We start from the raw sequence: 22967 nt of genomic DNA on the forward strand, positions 1-22967 counted from the left end.
CAGACTTATAGCTCCATCTCTCTGATGGCCAATTTTGACTTTCAGAAGGTTGGTGTAGCTGCTGTGAGTCAAGTGTAGACTGCTTAAATTGAGAAAATGATGTCTGGAGGTTTGGTGGGGAGAGACCTCAACTTAGAGGCATCTCATAGAGCTGGGGTGGTAAAAACTGCTCATTTGACATGTAGCACCGCAAGGGCATCACCATTGGCTCTTGGTCTGTTTCCTTGTGAGTTTTGAGATGCCTCCACTAAGTCATCGATATCTTTCTCACCATTAGTCAACATATCTGAGGTCATAAAACCATCAGGTTTCATAGCATTTCTAAATCACAATACAATTCTAAAAGCATATCTACTACCGTTTTATCTTCTTTTGCCATAGCACAGGCTTCAGTCAGAGCTATTGCTTCTGCTACCTGGGAAGATCAAGTATTATGTAATGGAGCTGCTTTAATGACTGTATTTTCAGTAGACACAATAACAGTGGATGCCTTTGTCATTTTTAAAATAAAATCCATCTATAAACTATATTAAATCAAGTGGCAGGTGGGGGGAGATGAATGGAGTCCAAAGGTACAAACTTCCGGTTATAAAATAAGTCATGCGGATATAGAAATCTGTATTGCATACAAGTCTTCTGCCTTGAAGTTTAAGAGCAGCAAATATTGATACAGTCAATGTGTAGCATAGCTGTATTTTTTCTACCATTAAATCCTAAATGAGGTTGCTTTCTAGTGTCGCTGCAGCGTCTGCTGAGGTCCGTGATGTTCATACATTAGACTAAATATAGTTTAAGGTCAAGCTGCAGTGGCCTGCACCTGCTGCCTGCACTTGCCAATGCTTTTAATACCAGCACAGCCAGGGTTGCTCACTGAGCCTCATCTTGGCTGGTATCAGTGGGGGCCACCCAGGTCAGGCTATGGGTGAGCCCACTCCCACATTCTGTGCCTTTGCTGAAGCCTGTGTCTCCACCACTCCCACTCCCCACCCTGCTTCTCTGTTGAGCCCTGTACACTACTGGTTAAGGCTCAATATTGCACCCTGCTTCTGTAGAAATAACCAATTTTCTGTAGACGAAGCTACCCTGAACTTCAGATCAAAATCCCATGTGCTTAGGCTTAAAGTATCTTGGTAAAATGGCAGCAATTAAAAGCCTACTGCATATTTATAAAAATCGAATTAATGGCCCAGTACAATCTCCTACAAATTGCAAAGATCAAAACTCCCTGTGTATGTATTTAAGTCTGAGCTCTAAAACTATAAGCTCTGGCCACCCAAGGCTTCTACACTTGTATACCATGTTCCCTTGTTTCATTCTTATTTCTTGATGTACTGACCCAGGCGGCACAAATTGGCTTTAGATGTTACGTTCCCCCAAATATGGGCCCTTCCCTTGGTCTGTCTCCAGTCCCACCTTCCTTCTACCCTTCATCAATACTGCCTGTTCTTTACAATTTTGGTATAAGATTACTAACCAAGAGTATATGCACTGTGCAGGTAGGCCAGGTGTTCTCCCCAAATTATCATTTAGGTAAGTCACTACCTTGCTGGGCAGAAAAATTAAGAACAGCAAGGAGACCATGAGTGTTACAGTGAGGGTGCCTCTTCCACAGGGAAAACATCAGCAATGAATAGGAAGTGTTAGCCCCCATCCATAATAACATACATGGAACTATTATTAAGACTTTTAAATAAACTTTTAAACATATCCCAGCCTTTCTTCCCTTTGTCTTTTCCTCATGCTGTCTTCACTTCTCAACCTTAAAGGCTTTTCCCCATCCATGATGTTATCCCTAATGTCTACAAAAACATGAAATTTCTCAGAAAACTGAGTACCTTGTCCAGTGCTTTGCAAAATGTGTCCTGAGGACCATCCACCACAGAATCACGAATGGTTTGTTAAAACATGTTACTAAGCCCATCAATGCTATCTAAATCTTGGAAATAGGACGCTTGCAAGAAGTTCTGTGTGATTCCCGAGTGCAATGAAGTCTAAACCTTTTTTTTTTTTTTGTACCTGATCGTAACAGATTATTTTTGTCCTATGATGTTATTACTTAGCATTTATTGGTTAAGTTGCTTGGAGGAAGTTCTTTTGTAAGACTAATTCCTTAACATAGACCTTGCACATACAGTAGCTGCTCAACATTTTTAAAATGAACTCAACTAATTTTTACTCACCTCTCAAAAGGACTAGATCTCTTGTCTTATCCTATCCTGATAAAGTGTCTCCCTTGACTTATCCTGATAAAATGTCTAGGAGTAAAAGAGAAACACATGCTATAGAGCAATTAATTAAAAAATTTTACTGTTTCACAATGTATTCTTTTTACTGATGTGGCCACATTTAGGCTTTTTGAGTTGGCTCGTTTTAAAGGCAACATAATGTATTGCAAATTCCTAAGCATGTTTTTCTACATAATAAAGAGTTCCTCTTCTTTAGTAAGTTGTTTCCTCAGCACCTCCTATTGTACTTTTATTTTTTTATAGTTTCTGGGTTTTATTTTATTTTTTTAAAAAGTTTTTTTATTATGTTAGTCACCATACAGTATATCCTTAGTTTTTGATGTAATATTCCATGGCTCATTATTTGCCTATTGTACTTTTAAATGCAAAGTGATCAGTAGAGCGCCAGGGCTCCCTAAAACCTTAACGCAGTAGCAGGCTGCATCTACTACCATTTATAAAACTTTACAACGTTTTACAAATATTATTGTATGGTCCTTTTGTTTTTAATGATGATAAGCAAGCCCTTTTCATTTAGTAGTGATTGCAAGGAGACTGAAAGCAATATCCCTGTCTTCTCCCTCAGCTCACAAAGGTACCAAGGGAGACAACACTGCTAATGTCCGGTGACAACATTCTTCCATGATAGGGTCCCACAGAATCTGAAAAGCTTAATTCTTGCTGAGACACTGCTCAGTTTCCATCATCATTCAAGATTTGACACCAACAAGCTATGTGCTTCCACTTGGGAGAATGTCTGTAAATACCAAACGAAATTCTTATACCAAACTCTACTTTATGAAGACCATGGGGTAATATGGTGGGGGTACAAGGTAGCTTCAGCACCCATCCAGCTCTCAGGCTTCTGAATTTAAAACTGTAACAGCTGAGTACTAAATGTAAACATTTCATTGAAATGATCCATTGAAAGCCATGCTCCGTTATTTTCAAAACATTTTACTCATCTGAATTTCATATGGTACAAAAATATTACATGCTTAAACATGTTCAAATAGAAAGTTCTTTCAGTTCTTTGGGCCACCTTCCTTCAAAGGCAAATAAATAAGAAATAAATCATACTATGTAGAGCATACATAAAAAATTTTCTTTCAGAAGAATAAAAATATTTGGACATTTTATATTTAGTACAGCTTTCCAATCTATTTTATTTTAACAAATTTCGTTAACTGTTAAGAGGTATAGTACATATACAAAAGAACTCAGAGCAGATATTTTAACCCTTAATTAAAAACATGTCTGATTTAATTTTTTTCTTGTATTTTTTTAAGAAGATACTCCATTTGTAAGTTCAAGTTTGGTTGGCCCTTTTTAGTCTTTTTGCTCAATATTTTGAATGTTTCCATTTTCTTCTTTTTATAGAGCCTTTGAGCTTCTTCTCTCTCTTGTTTTCTCTTCTCAAATTCCTAAAATTATTAACATACGTAATTTCCGTTAGTAACAAACAACAGACATATTTCAGTAATTGTGTTGAAATACCTATCACCATGCAAATCCTTTAGGCTTGTCTTATATTTTGCAAAATGGGAGGGGTTACCTGTCACCAAAGTAGTGTACCCTCTTTGCCTTTACACTACAATGCATGCTATAACATAGAATAATGTAAACTTGGGGGCGCCTGGGTGGCGCAGTCGTTAAGCGTCTGCCTTTGGCTCAGGGCGTGATCCCGGCGTTATGGGATCGAGCCCCACATCAGGCTCCTCTGCTGGGAGCCTGCTTCTTTCTCTCCCACTCCCCCTGCTTGTGTTCCCTCTCTCGCTGGCTGTCTCTCTCTGTCAAATAAATAAATAAAATCTTAAAAAATAAAAATAAAAAAAAAATGAAGAATGTAAACTTATTACAAATTTTTAATTCTTTGGGTACAACTAAAATTAGAGCACAGAGGAAAGAAGGCATATTTATATAAGATTTCATCATTTAATTAGATCTGCTAGAGTTAGAAGAGACTTTAGAGATCACCTACTCCATATAATACAAAAATCTTCACTTCCAGAATATCTGGTATTCTTTTTAATTTGCCATCTGACAGATTTAATTCAGGAAATATTTACTGACTATACACTAGGCAAAACACTGCTAGGCATTATGATTTTTATTAAGAATTATCACGCTCATTTGATTTGCTAAGATAAAGACGCAAATTCATTTGAGCATAAGAAAAATAATTCAAATTTATATGTAAACCTGAAAAGCAGTACTTGAAATGCAGAACATTTTACTAAATTAAATGCAAAACTTAAATGAAAGTTCTTAAATAATGCAGTATGTACACAGTTTCGCAATTTCCCTGGTAACATATACAGCCCCCAAATGACACAGCTTGTATTTGCATGATAACATAATTACCTTAGTGCTTTCCCATCAGAGCATATTCCATTCTTGTAAAACTTTCATGCTAGGCTATTATCTTTATCTAACAGATGAGAAGCTGATTCTCAATGATACTGAAAGTGACTTGCCCCAAATCCCAAATACCTGGTAGAGCCAAGTCTCATATCTAGATTTTGTGAATTCAAAGCCTGATTAGCACTCTTTATGAATAGTACTTCATTTATTTTAATAAGCACACAAGATCTGGAACTTATTTGCGAATATAGGTATATACGGTCTAGTTTACCTCTATGGAGTTTCTCCAAACACAGTAAAAAAAAAAAATTAAACAGTCTTACCATCTATTATGGGTGTTTCTTTGATTTCTTATGGTTGGGTATTAGCTTTTATACTGACATTCGATATCTGTAAATTCTAAGAAACTGTCAATTTTCATGACTACAAAGCCCTAGTATTTATAACGAAAACTTTAAAAGGATACTAAATGTTTTATAGTATAATGGTCCTTACCTTATCTATTTACTACATTTATACTATTTACAAAGGTGGCAAATATCAGATGGTTGGTTAGAAAAGAGTATAATGTAAAAAGCTATGAAACAAATGTCTAGTACTTACTTAGAGAAATGTTTCTGCTTCACCCTACCAGTTCAAGCATAGAGAATTTTAGATGTTAAACGTCCAGATTTCTTATACAAATTCTAAAGCTTAGACATAAATTATGTCAGTGCCATCTTTAAAGTAGTTTGTTTGTTTTTTTTTTTTTAAAGATTTTATTTATTTATTCGACAGAGAGAGAGAGACAGCCAGCGAGAGAGGGAACACAAGCAGGGGGAGTGGGAGAAGAAGAAGCAGGCTCATAGCAGAAAAGCCTGATGTGGGGCTCGATCCCATAAAGCCGGGATCACACCCTGAGCCGAAGGCAGACGCTTAACCGCTGTGCCACCCAGGCGCCCCTTTAAAGTAGTTTTTGATTGGTGTGCTATCCTTTTTAAAGCAGATCAATACTCCTTCAATACAAAAAATAAAAACCACAGAATAAACAAAATTTTGTTGAAGCTGTGGATAATTTTATTGTACTCATTTGAAAAAGACATGTAATTTTGGGTTTCTGAATAATAAAAAGTGGTAATTTTTTGCTAAGTTAATCTAGGAAGCTTTTTAATAAGCAAGAACAACTCTAGAGAAAAGAAATATTCTAATGCCTCCCTCTGGTTTTTACTTACTTCAATGTAAAATTATGATAATCATCTACACTTTTCTTAGATCAGTAGGTCTCAAATTTTATTATACTAAGAATTTCTTGAGGCACTTGTTAGAAGTGCGACTTCTTAGACCATACTCTTGAAAAACGTCCCATATGCTCATAACCTATGAGCAGTGTCTTTAAAATCCTATTCTTGACCAACTAGTATCTCTTCTCAAAGATAATATAAATGATCAAGGAATTTGACTGTTGAAATTCTCCAGCTCTGCTCAAACTACTCATTTATTCAGCAACTATTTACAGAGGACATACTATATGCACATATTAAGAAACACAGCTTTATACACATCTACATTTAGAATAAATTTAAAAAAAAAGGATCTAAGAATTTTAAAAGATCTTACTTGTTTCTTAGCAGCACGCTCAGCCTGTACTTGTTCATATTCTTCCTGTGCTTTTTGATTTGATGTTTTCTTTTTATTTTTCCTTGAAATAGTAATAGAGTTTTTTAAGATAAAGATATGTAAGTCAAAGGATTAAAAGTGACGTAACCAAAATTATGACGCTGATGCAAATTAATAGAGCAAGGAAGACTGGTTGGCAGAAAGAGAACAGAATCTTATCAGTAAAATGTCCAAATAACATGCTAAAAATAGAGTTATAGCTTTCAAGATATCATTAAAAAATGGTAAATGGAGACTCTTGGAGAAATATTTCAACCAGGGACAATAGAGAAAGCTTTGAAAGATCCTAAAATGTTGACAAACAAACAGGAAACCAGCACAATGGCAGAAATGACAGACTGAAAAAGGCATTAAATTGAAGGATGTGATAGAAGTTATGGATGACATGAACTTTAATCCCAAAGTGCTTTGATCATCTCTAATTCATCTACTCAGTCGTGAATGACCACACCTTGAAGGTAGTCCCCATTTAAAACTGTTCTATCTTGGAAGTACTTCTCACCTCTCTGATGTCTCTAGACACTTAGACTCAGATTCCATCCATTTCCTCAAGCTATCTGATTTAGTAATTAATCTTCCTTTTCCCAGTCTCAATTTTTCACTACGCCAACTCACAACCACAATAAAACATATTTCAGCAGCTGCTTTCTTAACAAATATATAAATTACTCATCACCAGACTCTATGTACTCTTCTATCAGTCTTTTCTTTGTCCTTTCACAGCCAAGTACTTAGAAAGAATAGTGAATAGACTACAATAATCACTTCACCCTCCTTTTTTTTTTCCTTCACATTCACTCCTTAACTCTTTTCAATCTGGTGTTTGCTCTCTAAAATGAAACAGTTCTTGCCAAAACGGTGATGACCTTCTCACCAAATATGAAGATTGAGTCAATGGGCACTATTCAGTCTCATTTAACTGGCCATTCACTACTTTTGAAAATTTCACTCCCTTAGTTCTATTAACATTTTTTTTCTCCTGATCATTTTTTTCTTCCTTGCTCTAGGCTTTTCTCCAAGTGTTTCTCTCTTCTTGGTCTCCATTCTTTGGACAGTCATATCCATGACCATAGCTTCAGACGCCACATGGATGCAAGGTCAAAATCTTAGTAAGGGTTATCTATTAAAATCTCTCCAAAATCACCGTCCCAAGTAACAACTGGATTTTCTGCTGGTTTAGGTTTCAATAGTTTTTTAACTTGAGAGATGTGTAGAGAAAGCTTTATAAATTAGCTCTTATAAAACTGGAGTGCTATACAGTTGTGCCATTTGTTTTTCAATTGTGACCAAGTCTATGTCCTCTGGAAAAAAATCCAGAATAGTATTAACAGCAGCAGTTAACATCCATGAAGCACTTCCTACATACCATACGCCTTTTTAAGCACCTTATATAAGTGAACTCACTTCCCAACATCATGAGATGGGTCAGATATACCATGGGGTCTATATGAATAATCCATTCTAGAATTGTACAACACGGCAGCTCTGAATTACATACTTATTATTACCACTTCCATTTCAGAGAAGAAAACACCAGGCACCAATATGTGTCTAGCCCCAGAGTCTGATATTAACCACTACACTGTAATACCTCTTAAAAGTTATTTTTTTTTAACATGTATTAATAACAGGAGTTAACCACAGTCCAAAAAAGTTAAATATACTCAAGAGGCTGAAATCCAAAACCCAGATCTTTTCATTCCAATTTCATTACTTCTTTCATTAACCTAAACTAGCCTAACACAGTCATTTAGGCTAAAAGGAAGCTTCCCTGAAAATATTTTCACATAATCCACTGTGATTTCTATAATACCTTAAATAAGAAAAATTGCAATTCCATAAGCTGTCCTATAATCTCTTTCATCAAACACTACTTATATCTACAATAAAGGATTTGAGTTGGTTAAGCATCTGACTCTTGATTTAAACTCAAGTCATGATCTCATGGTCTTGAGACTGAGCCCCATTTTGGGCTCTGCACTCAGCAGGGAGTCTGCTTGAGATTCTATCTCCCTCTCCCTCTGCCCCTCCTCCCTTTCACTCTCACTTTCTAAAATAAATAAATAAAATTTTAAAACAGTTTTTAAAATAAAGGATTTGAAAAGAAGATAATACATACTTTATTCCTATACTACATTGTTCTGCTGACTGAGGTTGCTCAAAACTACAATGTTCTTCTGACAAAGCTTGGTCGATGTCACATTGCTCCTTTGGCAAAGGCTGATCAGCTAGTTCTTTTGACAAAGGCTGTTCAACTTTCCTAAGTGGCTTCCTGAGTCTTTTCTCTTCAGCTAAGTAAAGATGTTTCAGATGCTCAGGGTATCGATCTGTGAACTGGGATTCCTGTAAGGTTTGAGCCTTCTTTTCCCTCCATAGCAATTTCTTGTAATTTTGCTGAATCTTCAGTTTTCTTCGGAATGCAAACCCTTGTCCTATTGAAGAATATCAGTCATAAATTACTTTCTCAGAAAATAAACTGCATGAAAAACATAGCTGCTAATTTAAAATGGAAAACTTTTTACATCATCACATTCAGAAGCTAGAATTACACTAATTTGCTCTAAAAGATCATTTCAAGAAAACAAGTTTAAGGGAATGAAATGAATAGTATGTTGGTCCTTTGCAAAAAGACCTGGATAACATCAGTCATGCATGCTCAGTGATAATCCCAGAGGAGAAAATGACTACTGTTGCACGACTTCAATTTACTGTACCCAAAATCAAAACAAATTCTTTAATTCATCTAAAACAGTTAATCTGGGTCTTCAATACTTAAAAATAACCGCTCACATAAATTACTTTACCTTACAGAAACACTATATGACTTATTTTCTAAAGTAATTCCTACAAGAGAGATGCTGTATGATTTTCTGTACAGCTAGCAGTTATGAGAAAGCGGAACTTAATTTAAAACTTATACATTCCAAATGGAATTTGAGGAAACCTGCTGACAGCAAGACAAATAAAATCACAAACCAAGCGAAGCAAAGGAAAATCAGTAAGAAAAGACTGGAAAGTTCTGGACCCACAGATGCTCTGCTTACGGTGTCACAAGAAAACTGTAGAGAAAATTCTGATCAAGAATGGGGTTAAGTCGGGTGAGACGCTTAAAGAATTAGTTAGCAACACTGACTCATCTTCCCAGTCACAGTTCTGGGAGCCCCACGGCTTCTGGGTTTAAGAATGGGTTCCTCTGCTCCAAGGGGGGGCCGGGTCTGGTTCCTAAATCCTTCTTCCCTGCTTCAGCGGGTAGCCTATCCTAAATTTCGCAGGCCTAAAGATTTGTAAAAGGCTGTCTTCTCACATACCCTCGCGAACGCTCCCCACGAAGGCGTGAGGATGATTAGGTCGCCACTTCCTCTGCTTCACGTTATTCTTAAATCCGACGGAAGAAACTCCTTGGCTACGCGATTCCAAATCCCCTGCCGACCATCCTGCTATCGGCCTCACCGGCGCCATGGCACACCAACCAAGTCGCCAGAAAAACGCAACGGACGCTGTTAAAATATGTCATGAGACAAATGCAATCAATCACCCAACTAGAGTCCAGATCGGAGTTCTATTCATCCGGTCTGTGTTACTTGCGACCGAGTCCTCGCCTTGCGGCTACGTTTGCGCCACCTACAGCCCTGGAGGGTGAGCGTCATGGCGGCTTCTTTCGCGCTCCCGGTGACCCAGGACCTGTTCACGTTGCGTGCAAAGTTGCAGGAGCTGCTGCAGTTCCTGAGGAAAGCCCTGTCCATTTCCAATGCACATACGGTGGACTTCTACACGGAGTCCGTGTGGGACCAACTGGTCGACTTGCCCCCGGAGACCGTGCTGGGTGTACTGAGAAAGTCAGTGGCGGAGTCGGAGTCGGAGGCGGAGGCCCGACCGTCGGAGGCGCGCCTCCTGGTGGAAGCAGAGAAGCGATCAGGTAAATGGCAGGTGGGCGGGGCGGGCAGGGAGCGGAGAGATGGTCCCGCCTAGCCAAGCGTCTCCCTAGCGTTAGAAGAGCGGAAACAGGTGTGCTGTAGAGCCGGCAGAGGCTGGTTTGGGGGCAGCGGAAGTGGGGTCAGGTTCGTGGCTGGGTGGGCCCGGGACGTTCTTCCGGATTATCTCTATCATCCTTGGGTCCCCGTGTGGTTTACTCAGTTTAAAGAGAACAGGAAATCGCTCGGGGGCGTTTCTTTGAGTAATTCGACAATTTCTTGACTGGAAAGAAACGAGCGGCACAATGCTTAGAGATTCCGCATGGAAACGGCAGAAGATAAATCAATACTTAATGAAACACACCAAGATAATTTCAAATACTGATAATGGCCAAGAAAAAATAAAAAAAGTTAAATGAAATAGCGATTGTGTAAGGAGTCTGCTTTAATTTAGGTGGTCAGAAGCATGAGAAGGCGCCAGCCTGCCGTGAGCCACAGGAAAGGATTTCAGGCTCTGGGAACCGCGGAGGCACCGAATAGCCGGGCTGGTTGAGAGTTCAGGAGGAAAGTATGAGTGGCGAGAGCCAGGCACCGGGAGATGGCAGGTGTGATCAGTGTGATGGGAAACCTTTGGAAGAACTTTATGTCACTTACATTTGAAAAAAATAATTTTAATAGTTATTTGGTTATTTGAGGAACAGACTAATGTAGCAACAACTGAGGCCGGGTAGAAGGCTTTTTCAGTAGTACAAGAAAGAGATGATTTATCAGGGATTAGGATGGTAGTAGTGAAGAACTGGAATATGGACTAGTTCACTTGAAACTGTTACAATGTATCTGCTATGTGCCTTGAATTTTTGTAGGCTCTCGGGTTTCTTGCCCTCGAGAAACTTAGATTCTGCTAAGGTGAGTCCATTTTAGAAGTAGAATGATGAGAGGACACCATAAGCCTTCTGGGATTTCTCCTATTTTGCTTCTAGGCATTCCCAACCTTGCCCTTGGTAGTAAACTTTATTCACCGAGCATTCTCCAAAATGCAAAGTACCACTAGAGGGGCCTCCTGTTACAGGACTTGGTAAATACTGGTTTATTTAAAGTTACTGTTTCTTGTTGAAAAGTTAGACATCAGTTTGCTCTCGTAATACCCAGTACTTCTGGTAACATGGCAGCTTGGAGACTGTGTCCGTCCTCTAAACCTGTGTATTTCTAGCACCTAATAAAATATCTGGCTCAGTGTACATTTGTTGAATAAATGAATGAATGAATGACTCATGGTAGCTTCCCAAAAAAGAAAGGAAACTGCAATTAAATATGAAGCCCAAGACTTTCATATGGGGTTTCACACAATGGAAGAATTAAATTGTTTACATATGCTAATAATAATAATATTTGATATTTTTATGCACCCTGCGGTGTGCGAAGTATTTTCTTGCATATATTCTTTTTCAACATTTAACATTAAAGATATATCAGGCTTGCAAGATGGGTTCTGTTTTCTCCTATTTGTGAAATTGCAACTTGAAGTTTGCAGTTTGCCAGGGTCACAGCAATGGAGATTCCAACCTGGGTCATCTGAGGTTTTTGCCACTGTGTTAAAAATTTACTCTGAATTATTTAGGAGTAAATTACAAAGGCCGTTTATTACAAAATCAACGTTTCTATTGACATGAATACATTCCTTATTTTTTGCTTTGTTTTTATTGTTTCCCCTTTAAAAATGTAAGAATTGTTTTGTTCACTGCTGTATCCCTAGTACAATGCTTGGTCAGTATAAATGGTTAATAATATTTGGTGAATGAATGCATGAATTATACCACTTATTCATTCTGGGCTAGGAATAAAGTACTGCCATCTTTTGGGAAACCTTATCACCAATTTTTTATTTATCCAACAATGGAGTCTAGACTACATTGTTTACTTTTGAAAAGTTTCTAGCTCTGTAAACTTTTATACAAAATATTCAATTTCACAAATGGTCAGCTGCCTTTAGTATTAGAAAGAATGAATTTTTATAATTCATGCTTTTGAGGAATACTAATTTTTGTTCATGCGAATATCAAAGATTGGCATTTTTCTCTATCACTATATGAGGTCTGTTGTTTGTGTCAGAGAAGAGCAGTTTTTCCTCTTATTTTGTATCTTATTAAAGCTTACATCACATGGTTGCTATGTACAGTATAATTTAGCAGTTAGATTTTTAGGCTTTTGTTCAGATGTGGTTCAAATTCCAGTTCTACCACTTACTAGCTCTATAACTTGGGGAAGTTTGTTCATTCATTCAGCAAACATTTACTAAGTGTCTGCTGTGTGTAAAGAGCACTTTTCTAGGAGCTAGAGAAGTAGCAGCAAATAAACAACAACCCCTACCTTCAACTCGCTTGCATTCTGGAGGGAAGAGACTTTTTTTGTTTGTTTGTTAAATGCTACAGAAAAATCAGGTAGAGAAGAGTAGATAGGGGAAGTGCAGGAGGAAAGTATGTTTGCAATTTTATTTTATTTTAAGATTTTATTTGTTTATTTGATAGAGAAAGAGACAGCCAGCGAGAGAGGGAACACAAGCAGGGGGAGTGGGAGAGGAAGAAGCAGGCTCCCAGCCAAGGAGCCCGATGCGGGGCTCGATCCCAGGATCCTGGGATCACGCCCGGAGCTGAAGGCAGACACTTAACGACTGAGCCACTCAGGCGCCCCATGCAATTTTAAATAGGTTGTTCCAGCAAGGATTCATGTAGATAACTAGAAAAGAGACCCCGATAAAGGAGAAAAATGAGTCATGAAGCTATTTGGAGGGGAAGTGTTACAGACAGAACAGGAAGTACAGTGGCCTCAGGTGAAAGAGTGCACAGTGTGTTTGAGGAGCACCAAGGAGACTGGAATGGATTTCCATCAGGGACTCACAAGAAGTATGGTTTTCTGCTGGTTCTGTATGAGGAGTTGCAAATAAACATAATTCCCAGAGCTGCACTGAGTTAATGCACAGTATGTGAAAGTACACTAGCAGATGTTTGGCCCAATCATTTGGTGTTTTATGAGACCAAGTTGTTTCTGTAGATCCTCAGCATAGCTATGTTAGTAGATTTCACTTGCCAGGTGATGTTATGGCCTGGTCAGCATCCTGAAAGTTTCTTCTCCACTGTCCATCTAAAAAAAAAACTAGAGAAAAAAACTTATTTCTCTAAAATAAAAAGGAAAGATGTTGAAAATAACGATATTTTGTGGGCATAAATCACAAGTTTATGGATTGAATTGGCCCCACCTCCAAATTCATGTGTTAGAATCTTAACCCCCCATTGCGACTGGATTTGGAAATAGGGTCTTTAAGGAGGCAGTTAGGATTAAATGAGGTCAGTAAGGGTGGAGCCCTAATCCAACAGGAAAAGGAAGAGACATCAGGAGGGCACACATAGAGAAAAACTGTATGAGGACAGAGTGAGAAGGCAGCCATCTGCAAGCCAAGGATAGAAGTTTCACCAGGAACTAACTCTGCCATCACCTCTATCCTCCAGCTTCCAGAACTCTGAGAAAATAAATTTCTGTGGTTGAAGCCACCCAGTCTGATATTTTGTTATAATAGCTAGAGCACACTAACGCAATGTGCTTTGCAGACAAGACTGTGAGGGTTCAGATCCTGGCTCCACTTCTTGTTAGTTTTGTTAACTTGGACTTCAACTCTTTGTGCTTTGATTCCTTATCTGTAATAGGGATAATTATAGTGCCTATTAATGGGGTCCTATGAAAATAACATGAGTTTAATACAATAATGCCCAACAGATAACAGCACTTAACTCATTCATTTATTTGACTCATGTTTATTGAGCACCTTCTACCAGGCTCTGTTCTAGGCCGTACAATTATGATACTGGATGTAACAAAATTCCTGCCACATAGAGCTTATGTTTAAGTGAGAGTAGATATATAGTAAACCATATGTGTGTGTGTGTGTGTGTGTGTGTGTGTATTTATACGTACATAAATAAGTGAGATCGAGTGGCAGTAAATACAATGAGGAAAAACAAAGCAGGGAAGGGGAAGTGAAGATGATGGATGTGTAGTAGAGAGAAATGCTGTTCTGGATTGGGTGACCAGGGAAATCTTCTCTAGCAAGACAAAAAAAATTGAACAGAAACTTGGAGAAAGTGAGGGGAGCCAGTCATGCAACTAAGTGAGGGAAGAGTGTTTTAGGCCAAGTGAAGCGCAAGCTGCAGTGTGTTGGGTGTGTTGGAAGCACAGGAGAATGGTCCAGGTGAGACTGCTAAGAAATAAGGTTTGAGAGGTGGTCTGGAGCAACTTTATATAGGGCTTTGGAGGGCCTATGAAGGCTTGGCCTTTACTCTGAGCTAAATGGAATGCTCTTTAAGGATTTTGTGGGGGTGTGATACGTGATTTATGTTTTAAAGGTATGGCTCTGGCTTCTATGTGGAGAAGAAGCTTTCAGAAGCGGAGGCTGGAAGCAGGAAGACACGATATGAGGCTAATAAAATTACTTCACATAATAGCAACTTGAAGAGGTCAGATAGTTTCTTTAGCAGATAATAATGATAAACAGTGGCCAGATTATTAAAAAAAAAAAAAAAGGCAAAAAACAACTACTGGAAGGGTCTGTAAGATGACCAAAGGTAGGTGGTAAGAGTTTACCATAGGAGGTTTCTACAATTGGGTAAGAACTGGGAGTTAATGGCTTTCTTGCTTTCTTTTGTGCCCCAAGCCCTGCTAGATCTGGCAGTGGAAAGCTGCATCCTTAACAGATCATGGTAGTAATGGCAAAGTTCAGGGATAGAGCAGATGGAAATTTAAGGGGTATGTTCTAGAAGCAGGACAGCCACAGAAAGGGCTGAGATCTAAAATATAAGCTCTGCCCTGTATGACTTCTGAGTTTAGAGGTTACGTGCGTGGCCACATGCAGAGTCCTGCAAAATTGCTGGCTAAACTAGCGGGATAGTGAACCTTTGAGAGAGAGAGCTTCTGGCGACATTTGCAAATTTATTGCACCTTTGACAGAGCAGGTTCCCCAGAGTGTACACAGCTTGGGTGGCAAAACTCAGGAGCCTAATTGAATTCATGTATTTAAGGAAAGAATTCAAGGTTTGTAGTGTAAGGGAATCCTGGAAACAAAGGTAACCATGGAGAGGGCGAGCCCTGCAATCTGACTATAAAATCTACCCAAGTCCTTGTCCGACTGCTGAACTGCACAGGTTCAGGGATACCCTCAGGGGCAGGCTAGTAAATTGGTGATTAAGCAGAGACATCAGCGCTTCACACTGATGGGAGATAGATTTCACACTTTGAGTCCAGACGAGTTAATTTCAACTACAACAGGACCCTTAAAAAGACAAAATGGATTCACTACAACAAATTACCTGCAATTCTGCTTTTTAAATCCAAAACTACTAGATGTGCAAAGAAACAGAAAGTGTGATTCATACTTAGGTAACTGATTCCAAGTGAGCCCCAATGTTGGATTTAAGTAGCTATGTTCACAGAATTAAAGACCAGTGTGACCCAGGGGGAAGAATGAGTTAATAGGAGCTGATCCTTTTGGGCTCAGGTGTTGGATTTAAGTGGGTATTGTAACTATATTCAAAGAACTAGAAGAAAGTATACTCCTAGGAATAATCTCGAAGAATTAAAGGAAAATATAGCATTAATGAATATTTAATTATATGAGCTACCTCGTAATTCTTTTAACTGGAAAAGTACATGCATATTGACACACAATTATATTACTGTTTTATATTATCTATTGCTGCATAACAAGTGACTTAAAACTACACAATCTCACACAGTTTCTATGGGCCAGGAATTCTGGGAGCAGATTAACTGAGTGGATCTGGTTTGGGGACTCATGAGGTCACAGTCAAGATGTTGGCTGGGCTGCTGCAGTTGCTGATTGAGGCTGGTGGATTTGCCTTCATGATATCTCACATCGGTGGCTAGTTGATGCTTCCTATTGGCATGAGGCCTCATTTCTCACCATGTGCATGGAAGCTTTTGTGTTTGCACAATGTTCTTGTTTATGTCTGTGCTCAGACATGATTATGGAGTAGTCATGGTCACAGACCTTGTCTGATATCGGTATACTGTGACATTTTTCATATTCAGTAGAGAAGACTGTGACCTATATGTCAGTTCCTAGACAGTTATGAGCTGACATCTATCTATCACAGCTGATTTTTACTTCCTTTTTCAGAAGTAAAATTTTACCTGTTTTGCAGAGTTGTAGTCAAGATTAAAGATGATGTACTATAGCACCCAATGTAGAACTGGGAATATAACATGGGTGCAATAAATTGTGGCTAATATAAGATAATGATGGTTGTAGTGATGATACTTATAGTGGTGATGGTGTCTTTCCTTGAAAGAAATAAATTGTCCGGAACTTCTGGAAATGTATATGGCCCCTGTAACAACCTGTATTCTCTGCCATATTAACAAATGTCACACTGTTGTTATTGTCCACTGGCTTGTTTGTAGTTGCAACTACATCATTAGCCGTGTACACACCAAAGTACAGTGTTTGCTTTTTTCATTGTTGTATTCTCAGCACCTTGAACAGCTCTGGCATACAGATGAGGAAAGGAAATGATTCTTTAAGAATGAATGAAGTGATTTCACTCATATATGGAATTTAAGAAACAAAATAGAGGATCATAGGGGAAGAGAAGAAAAAATAGAACAAGACGAAACCAGAGAGGGAGAGAAACCATGAGAGACTCTTAATCATAGGTCAAACTGAGGTTTGCTGGAGGGGAAGGGGGTGGTGGGATGGGGTAACTGGGTGATGGACGTTAAGGAGGGCATGTGTTGTAATGAGCACCAGGTATTATATAAGACTGATGAATCACCGGCCTGTACCTCTGAAACCAATAATATATGTTAATTAACTGAATTTAAATAAAAAAATGTTCAGGAAAAAAGGAATGAATGAAGTGAAGCATAGAACTATAACGAGTGTTACTGAAGGTACCCCTTGAAATGTGGTACTGAACTAGACAGCTATTATTTCTGGTGTGATCTCTGTCTATACTATGTTTATTATTTTTGTTTATATATGATTTGTTCCAGGTATTTTAATTTGAGGAGATAGAAATCAGTAATTATTTTTTTCCCTATATGAAAAGGTCATACCTCTTTGAGTACATTGCAAATTATAATAAGAAACCCTGATAATTTGAAGGTAAAATCAAGACAGACATCACTTTAAGTTAAAATTTCTGAAAGTCATTACATATGTAGGTGAGATTAACCATCTGCAGAGATGGCTTCTAAATGCTTTGCTGGTAGGACAAAGGGGTTTCCTGTATCTCATCTCAGAGGTAAGATTTTGTTATACCCCTTCAAGGGAACAAGGCTGTGTCTTTAGGAAGTAATAACTAGATATATAAATCTGTAACATTTCAAATGAATCATCTCTTGGTCTTCAGAAATTTATTGGTTTTCATAAAGTCTAGAAAATTCTTCTAAAAAACAGGAGAGAAATGATAGTTGGAGTTAGGGTAGCCAAGATGTTTTATGAAGTGGAAATAGATCTGGAATACAGAGACAACCAGTTATCCAGCTTGATTAAAATTTTCTTTAAGAATATCTGTTTTTATTCTAATTGTAATTTTTAAATTAGGAGACTGTCCTAGGAAATGAATGATATGGGTTATTATTACAAATATATTTCTCAATGTATATTACTAAATTTGTATTTCAATTTCTTGTAACTTTGTTTAGAATCTGTTGTGGAAAACCTCTTCAGCTCTCAGGAAATCCAGTTTCTATACCTGCAAAGCCATCCTTGGTGACTGCCAAAGCCCAGGGCTGCTCTAAGATCCAGCCTGAGCCTCCAGGGCCTCTCTTGACTCTCTTCTTCCAGCTTCTTGAGGCCATATGCTACTTCTCCTGTTTTTTATTACTGTCACTCAAATGACCCTTACCAGGATTGGATGCTGAGTAAATGTTTAGAATTGGTTCCTTTTGGTGAGCATCTGTGTAATTAATTTATTATCATTTTAATTGAACAACGCAGAAAGTGTATGCCTATGATAGGTTATTATTTTGTTGATCTTTCTCTTAAATTATTTTTATTGCATCTTAATAGATTACACTGCTTCTTGGCCATCCTAAGTAGTTTTTGTTGTTGGTGGTGATGGTGGTGATTGTGGTGTATTGACATTGTGCTAACGTTTAATTCAAAACACATGAAGCCTGAAAATGTGTTTGAAATATAAAATGAAAACAACAGAGAAATAATCAGTGTTTTCTGTTTTACTCTGTTGTATTCAACTTTTATTCATTCACTTTCCTAATGTATTTTCCTGAACTCTATTTTCCCTTTTTCAGTTTTTCTGGATCTTTTTAGGAGACTTCAAGTGTGGAAATGATATGACACCATAAGATAGTGGCAAATGTCAGCTCTGTTCCTGGGTTGCTACTGTAATTGTAAGTAAGGGAGAGTAACAAAGCAAGCAAATCTGGGAACCCAGAATAATTTGTTATCATATTTTGTTTATTTGATATACAGAAAGTGCTTTCAGATTGTTCCTTTTAGATGAGACCATTTAGAGCTTGACTTTATATTCTAGTTTTCAGTGTATTATCCCCAAGTTTTGATTCCCCACTCCTGTATCTTTCCATTATTAAAATGCTCAGTAAAACAAAGTTCATGAAAATTCCTCTCATCTGTGGCATTTTTTCCCCTCATTCTGCTTAAATTATGCTTATCTTTAGCCAGTCAGAATAAATTTGAATGCCTTCTATGTGTTCAGATATTCATTTTATGTTGTTTATATAAATTTTGTCAAATCATTAACCTTTCACCGGAAGCTTGCAATTATGGTAACCTGTCTTTATGGCTTATCGTGATTTAGATTCTTTTTCTGGTGTACAAAAACACTCTGCTTGCCTGCATGGCTTCATATCTGCTAGGGTCTGCATTTGTTTTTGTTTTTTGATCTCATCACCTCAGTGGTTAAAGAGCTTCTCTGTAAATGCATTAATATTCTTCCTGTTATTAGAAGCTCATAATCTGTCAACACTTCTCCCTCAATTTCTCTTGCATCTGCTGCTTCCCATTCCCATAGCAAATAGTTCAGTTCGCTCCTTTTTAAATCTTGCAACAGAATTTTAGAAATAACTTTGAAATGTTATTCTTGCCTTCAGACTCTATATGTCAGTTACTTCCCCATTCAGACTTCTCTCCAGTTATCTTCCAGAATCATACTTTTGGTCCTGTCATTCCTGCTCAAAAGCCATCCATAGGTCTGCATTTCCTATAAAATAAAGTCCTTCACCTTCTGGCCTTAGCCACTATCTCCTCTCCAGCTGGAGCCTCGGCTGTTAATGTAAGCAAATAGGAGGCCTCATAGAAAGAATATGGGTTTTGTGGTCATTACATTTTGTTTTGAATCCTGGCTCCAGTATTTTACTGCTGTATTATCTTGCGCAAGTTGCTTCAGCTTTGGAGCCTTAGTTTTCTCATTTGAGAAATGGGAATCATAACTCCTGCCCTGTAAGGGCTGTTTAAAAGTAAATGAGATAGATGTTAAAACCTATCATGTGAGTAGGCATTTAATAAATATTAGTAATCCTTTCTATATTCTACTCCCCTCAGATAGGGGCAGACCGGGCCCAGAGTCAGATGACCTGGATAATCCGCTAAATCTGATTAGCAGTGTAGCTTGCACAGATATTTAACCGTAGGCCTTAGTTTCCTCATCTAAGAAGTAACCGCCTAGGGTGTTCCTCAGTGACTGAGGTGGAAAACAGCTTCCCCCAGTCTCACATGGCTTGTCAACATGTCTTAAATGACCAATAAGTGTTAACTGTTTTTTTCAGCCAACATTTCAAAATTGGCAGATTTAACATATGCATATGCACACACACACACACACACACACACACACACACACACGGAATTGTTCCTTCTCTTGAAAAAAAAATCTGAAGATCTGGCTGTTTTGTTGCATATCTCTGTGTGGCCAATAGCTCCCTTTATACCCTCAAGTGTATCCTTATCCCGCATCACTGTCTGAATTTCACTGGCCCTCCAAAGTACTAGTGATTATTGCTCTTGGTATGTGGCCTCCAGTCAGTTTCCTTGTAGCCCCTGGAAATGAATTCAGGGGTTTGTTTCACATTCTCTAAGGAGACTAGCAACCAAAAATAGTATGGATCACTTGGCTAAGAGTTATCACAGGTTGCTTCTTGTTCTCAAGTCCTATGGAATGTAATGATTTGAAATTTTATTTCCAGACCTTATTAGTCCCTGGTGTTAAACCCATGATCGTGTTGAAGGCCTGAGTCCATCTGAATCTTGAGATGAAAAAACATATGACCAGTCATAATTGGGTCAGCCAAGTTAATAAATTTTTGAACTTCCTACATGATCTGACTCCAGATCAACTTTAATTATGAAAATGGCTGAAATAATTTGATGTCAGTTCTCACTTTAAAGATATATCTTCAACCAAAGTTGAAGGGAGGGAGTGGAAGGCAGTGCTATAGTATTATCAGCACTTCTCTTACTGTTCTCTGCCCAAATAACTTATACTTCTGCCGCCTTATTCCCTTCATGTGCCATGTATTTTTCCCCTCCTTCATTTTGTTCGCGCAATCCTCTTTGCCCTACCCCAAATATTTAGTAACTATCCACTTATTTTTCATCTTCTCTCAAAACCCAGATCAAATTATACTAAATTAATAACAAAACTAGTTATTTGTATATTATTTTATTTCTACCTTTATTAGAACACTTCGCACGTTGTATTAGAATGATTTGCTTCTTTTGACATCCTAGTATGTAAGTTCTGGTCTCTACCATGTGGTGAGCACCACATGGTTGGTTCTCATTGTATGTGTGTTAAATTTAATATAGCTGAGTTTAGAGTACATGGGCATTCCAAAAGGTAGAGCAGTATAAGCAAAAGGGTAAAGATGAAAACTATAACACATATTTGGAGACAGGAACAGAGAGCAGAGCACTCATAAATTTTTAAATAGCTAAAAATGAAGTTGGAAAAATATATTGCAGCTAGTTTCTGGACACTACTCTGTTAAACTATTTGGAATCATTCTTCCATGGGACACTGTCACCTTTGTGATAGTCTATAGAGTTGAAGTTTGAACCTGGGGCAAGATGATGGCAATGGAAATGCAAAGGAAGTGATAGTTTTAAAAGAATTTGTACAGAGAGAATTGGTAGTTCTTGGTGACTGAAATTTATATAGGGTTTAGGGAAATGGAGGAATCAAAGATAATTCTAAGATTTTTATTTTGGAAATGTCTTGAAGAATAATGATAAATGTACCATTGACAAAATTAGGAAAATTAGGAGATGGAGCTCTTTGGGGAAATAATGCATTTAGTATTAGATATATTGTATTTGAGATCTCACAAGCAGAGATATTTAAGATTTAAGATTTCACATTCATTGCTCTTCAGTCATTTACCTACCGCCTTATATTTTTAGAATTAGTTTACATGTTTTATTTGAATAGTATAAATTATCACTTTTCTAGGGTATAAGGACCAGATGTTGATTGAAATGAATTTAACCCTACTGATAGTTGAGAGGTGAGAGGAAGAGATAAGCAATCCTTGAACATTGCTTCTATCACCTCTGCAAGTTCAGTATTCTTCAAAATTTGCTGTGGTCGTTAGAGTTAAGAATAGGTCAGTAGTCTCTAAGCCTTACAACTTTTGGTAGCAGGATTATTTTTATATCCTAATTTAGTTTTGGAAAGCTTACTTAACATTTTCTTAGTATAACATGATACTAGGTATTGTGGTTGAATACAAAAGTGAACTGGGCATAACCTCTCTCTTTAAAAAAACCACATTCCAATAAGAGAAAAGACATCAGTAACTGTAGTACAAAACAAAATGGAAAGATGAATGTTTTCCTTTCTAAGCAGATTTTTATTCTAGTTTCTTCCCATTTGATATAGTCTGAGAATTATAATATTATACTTTCTAGACTAAGTGATCTATGCAAATCCTATGTTCTAAGCATTGCCCAAGAAAATGCTTTATCTAGATTAATTATAAATATATAATTATTATATATAACATAATATATATTATTATTTAATTTCCAGCTGTGTGACAGTGTGTTTTTATCCAAAACTAGTTGATTTCATTTTTCAAGAAAGTTTTTCGTCATTCTTTATATTTGAAATTTAAAATGTCCAGCTGTGTGTGTCTCAGTTGTTATATTGCTTTCATGGGTTTTTATAGTTCTCCATAATAAAATTCTAGTTTTCCCTCCTGACATGTGAAGCTGTTCCTCATTTATTGTTTTATTTTTCTATATGTGTTTCTTAAGAATGTTTATGCCATTTTAGTGAGTTAATGTGCCATGACAACCATTTTTTTTATTTAAAAAGTGACAATATTTTCAGTTTATTCAGAATTTCACTATAGCTGCTTCTTTGTCAACAGTTATTTTCCAAAGATTATTATTCTTAATTGACTGCTCTTTGCCCCTGTGGATTATAAAAGCATTATCTAAACACGGTGAATCTATCCTTTTTTCCACAACACCTACATTTATAAACCTTTAATACTGCTTAATATTTTATAGTATTTTCTACCAAAGACAGATTTGGAAGTATAATTCCATTATTATCTGGAAATAATTCTTTTTGTAAGAGGAGGGTCTTTTTTTTTTCTTAAAGATTTTATTTATTTATTGCTGAGAGAGAAAGCACTAGAGAGAGAAGAAGCATGAGCGGTAGGCAGAGGGAGAGGGAGAGGCAGACTCCCCACTGAGCAGAGAGCCCCTTGTGGGACTTGATCCCAGGACCCTGGGATCATGACCTGAGCCAGATCA

At 37.6% G+C, this 22967-nt stretch overlaps 2 protein-coding genes across 10 annotated transcripts in view; one reads left to right on the forward strand and one right to left on the reverse strand.

Moving 5' to 3' along the window:
• Positions 1–3162: 3162 nt before the first annotated feature.
• Positions 3163–9837, reverse strand: CCDC59 (coiled-coil domain containing 59). Its single transcript, XM_008683604.2, has 4 exons — positions 9554–9837; positions 8365–8677; positions 6186–6267; positions 3163–3649 (listed from the first exon to the last, which is right to left on the reverse strand). Exons 1-4 carry the CDS (start codon positions 9702–9704, stop codon positions 3488–3490), a joined length of 708 nt encoding a protein of 235 aa, XP_008681826.1. The 5' UTR covers positions 9705–9837; the 3' UTR covers positions 3163–3487.
• Positions 9838–9859: 22 nt separating this feature from the next.
• Positions 9860–22967, forward strand: part of METTL25 (methyltransferase like 25) — a 137240-nt gene continuing 124132 nt past the window's right edge. For 7 of the 9 annotated variants that reach the window (XR_566578.2, XR_566579.2, XR_566580.2 and 4 more), the window contains exon 1: positions 9860–10161. Coding sequence is in view for 3 of the 9 variants with exons in the window: in XM_008683602.2 (XP_008681824.1) it covers positions 9891–10161 (271 nt within the window). In the remaining 6 variants the exon portion in view is untranslated. Of the gene's footprint in view, positions 10162–17869; positions 18116–18478; positions 18578–22967 lie in introns of all 9 variants that reach the window. The other 2 variants (XR_566581.2, XR_005836693.1) reach the window with 2 other exon arrangements.

This window comes from Ursus maritimus, unplaced genomic scaffold, assembly GCF_017311325.1.
Source record: "Ursus maritimus isolate PB19 unplaced genomic scaffold, ASM1731132v1 scaffold_21, whole genome shotgun sequence".
In the NCBI taxonomy this organism is placed as follows: domain Eukaryota; kingdom Metazoa; phylum Chordata; class Mammalia; order Carnivora; family Ursidae; genus Ursus; species Ursus maritimus.

Bases quoted from the DNA above. Each gene is read 5' to 3' on its own strand.
- CCDC59 (XM_008683604.2), bottom strand. From the start codon at position 9,704: ATGGCGCCGGTGAGGCCGATAGCAGGATGGTCGGCAGGGGATTTGGAA. The intron at 8,678-9,553 runs GTATGTGAGAAG...ATTCTTCAATAG, and splicing joins CGTGGGGAGCGTTCGCGAGG to GACAAGGGTTTGCATTCCGA. The intron at 3,650-6,185 runs GTAAGATCTTTT...TAATAATTTTAG, and splicing joins AGCGTGCTGCTAAGAAACAA to GAATTTGAGAAGAGAAAACA.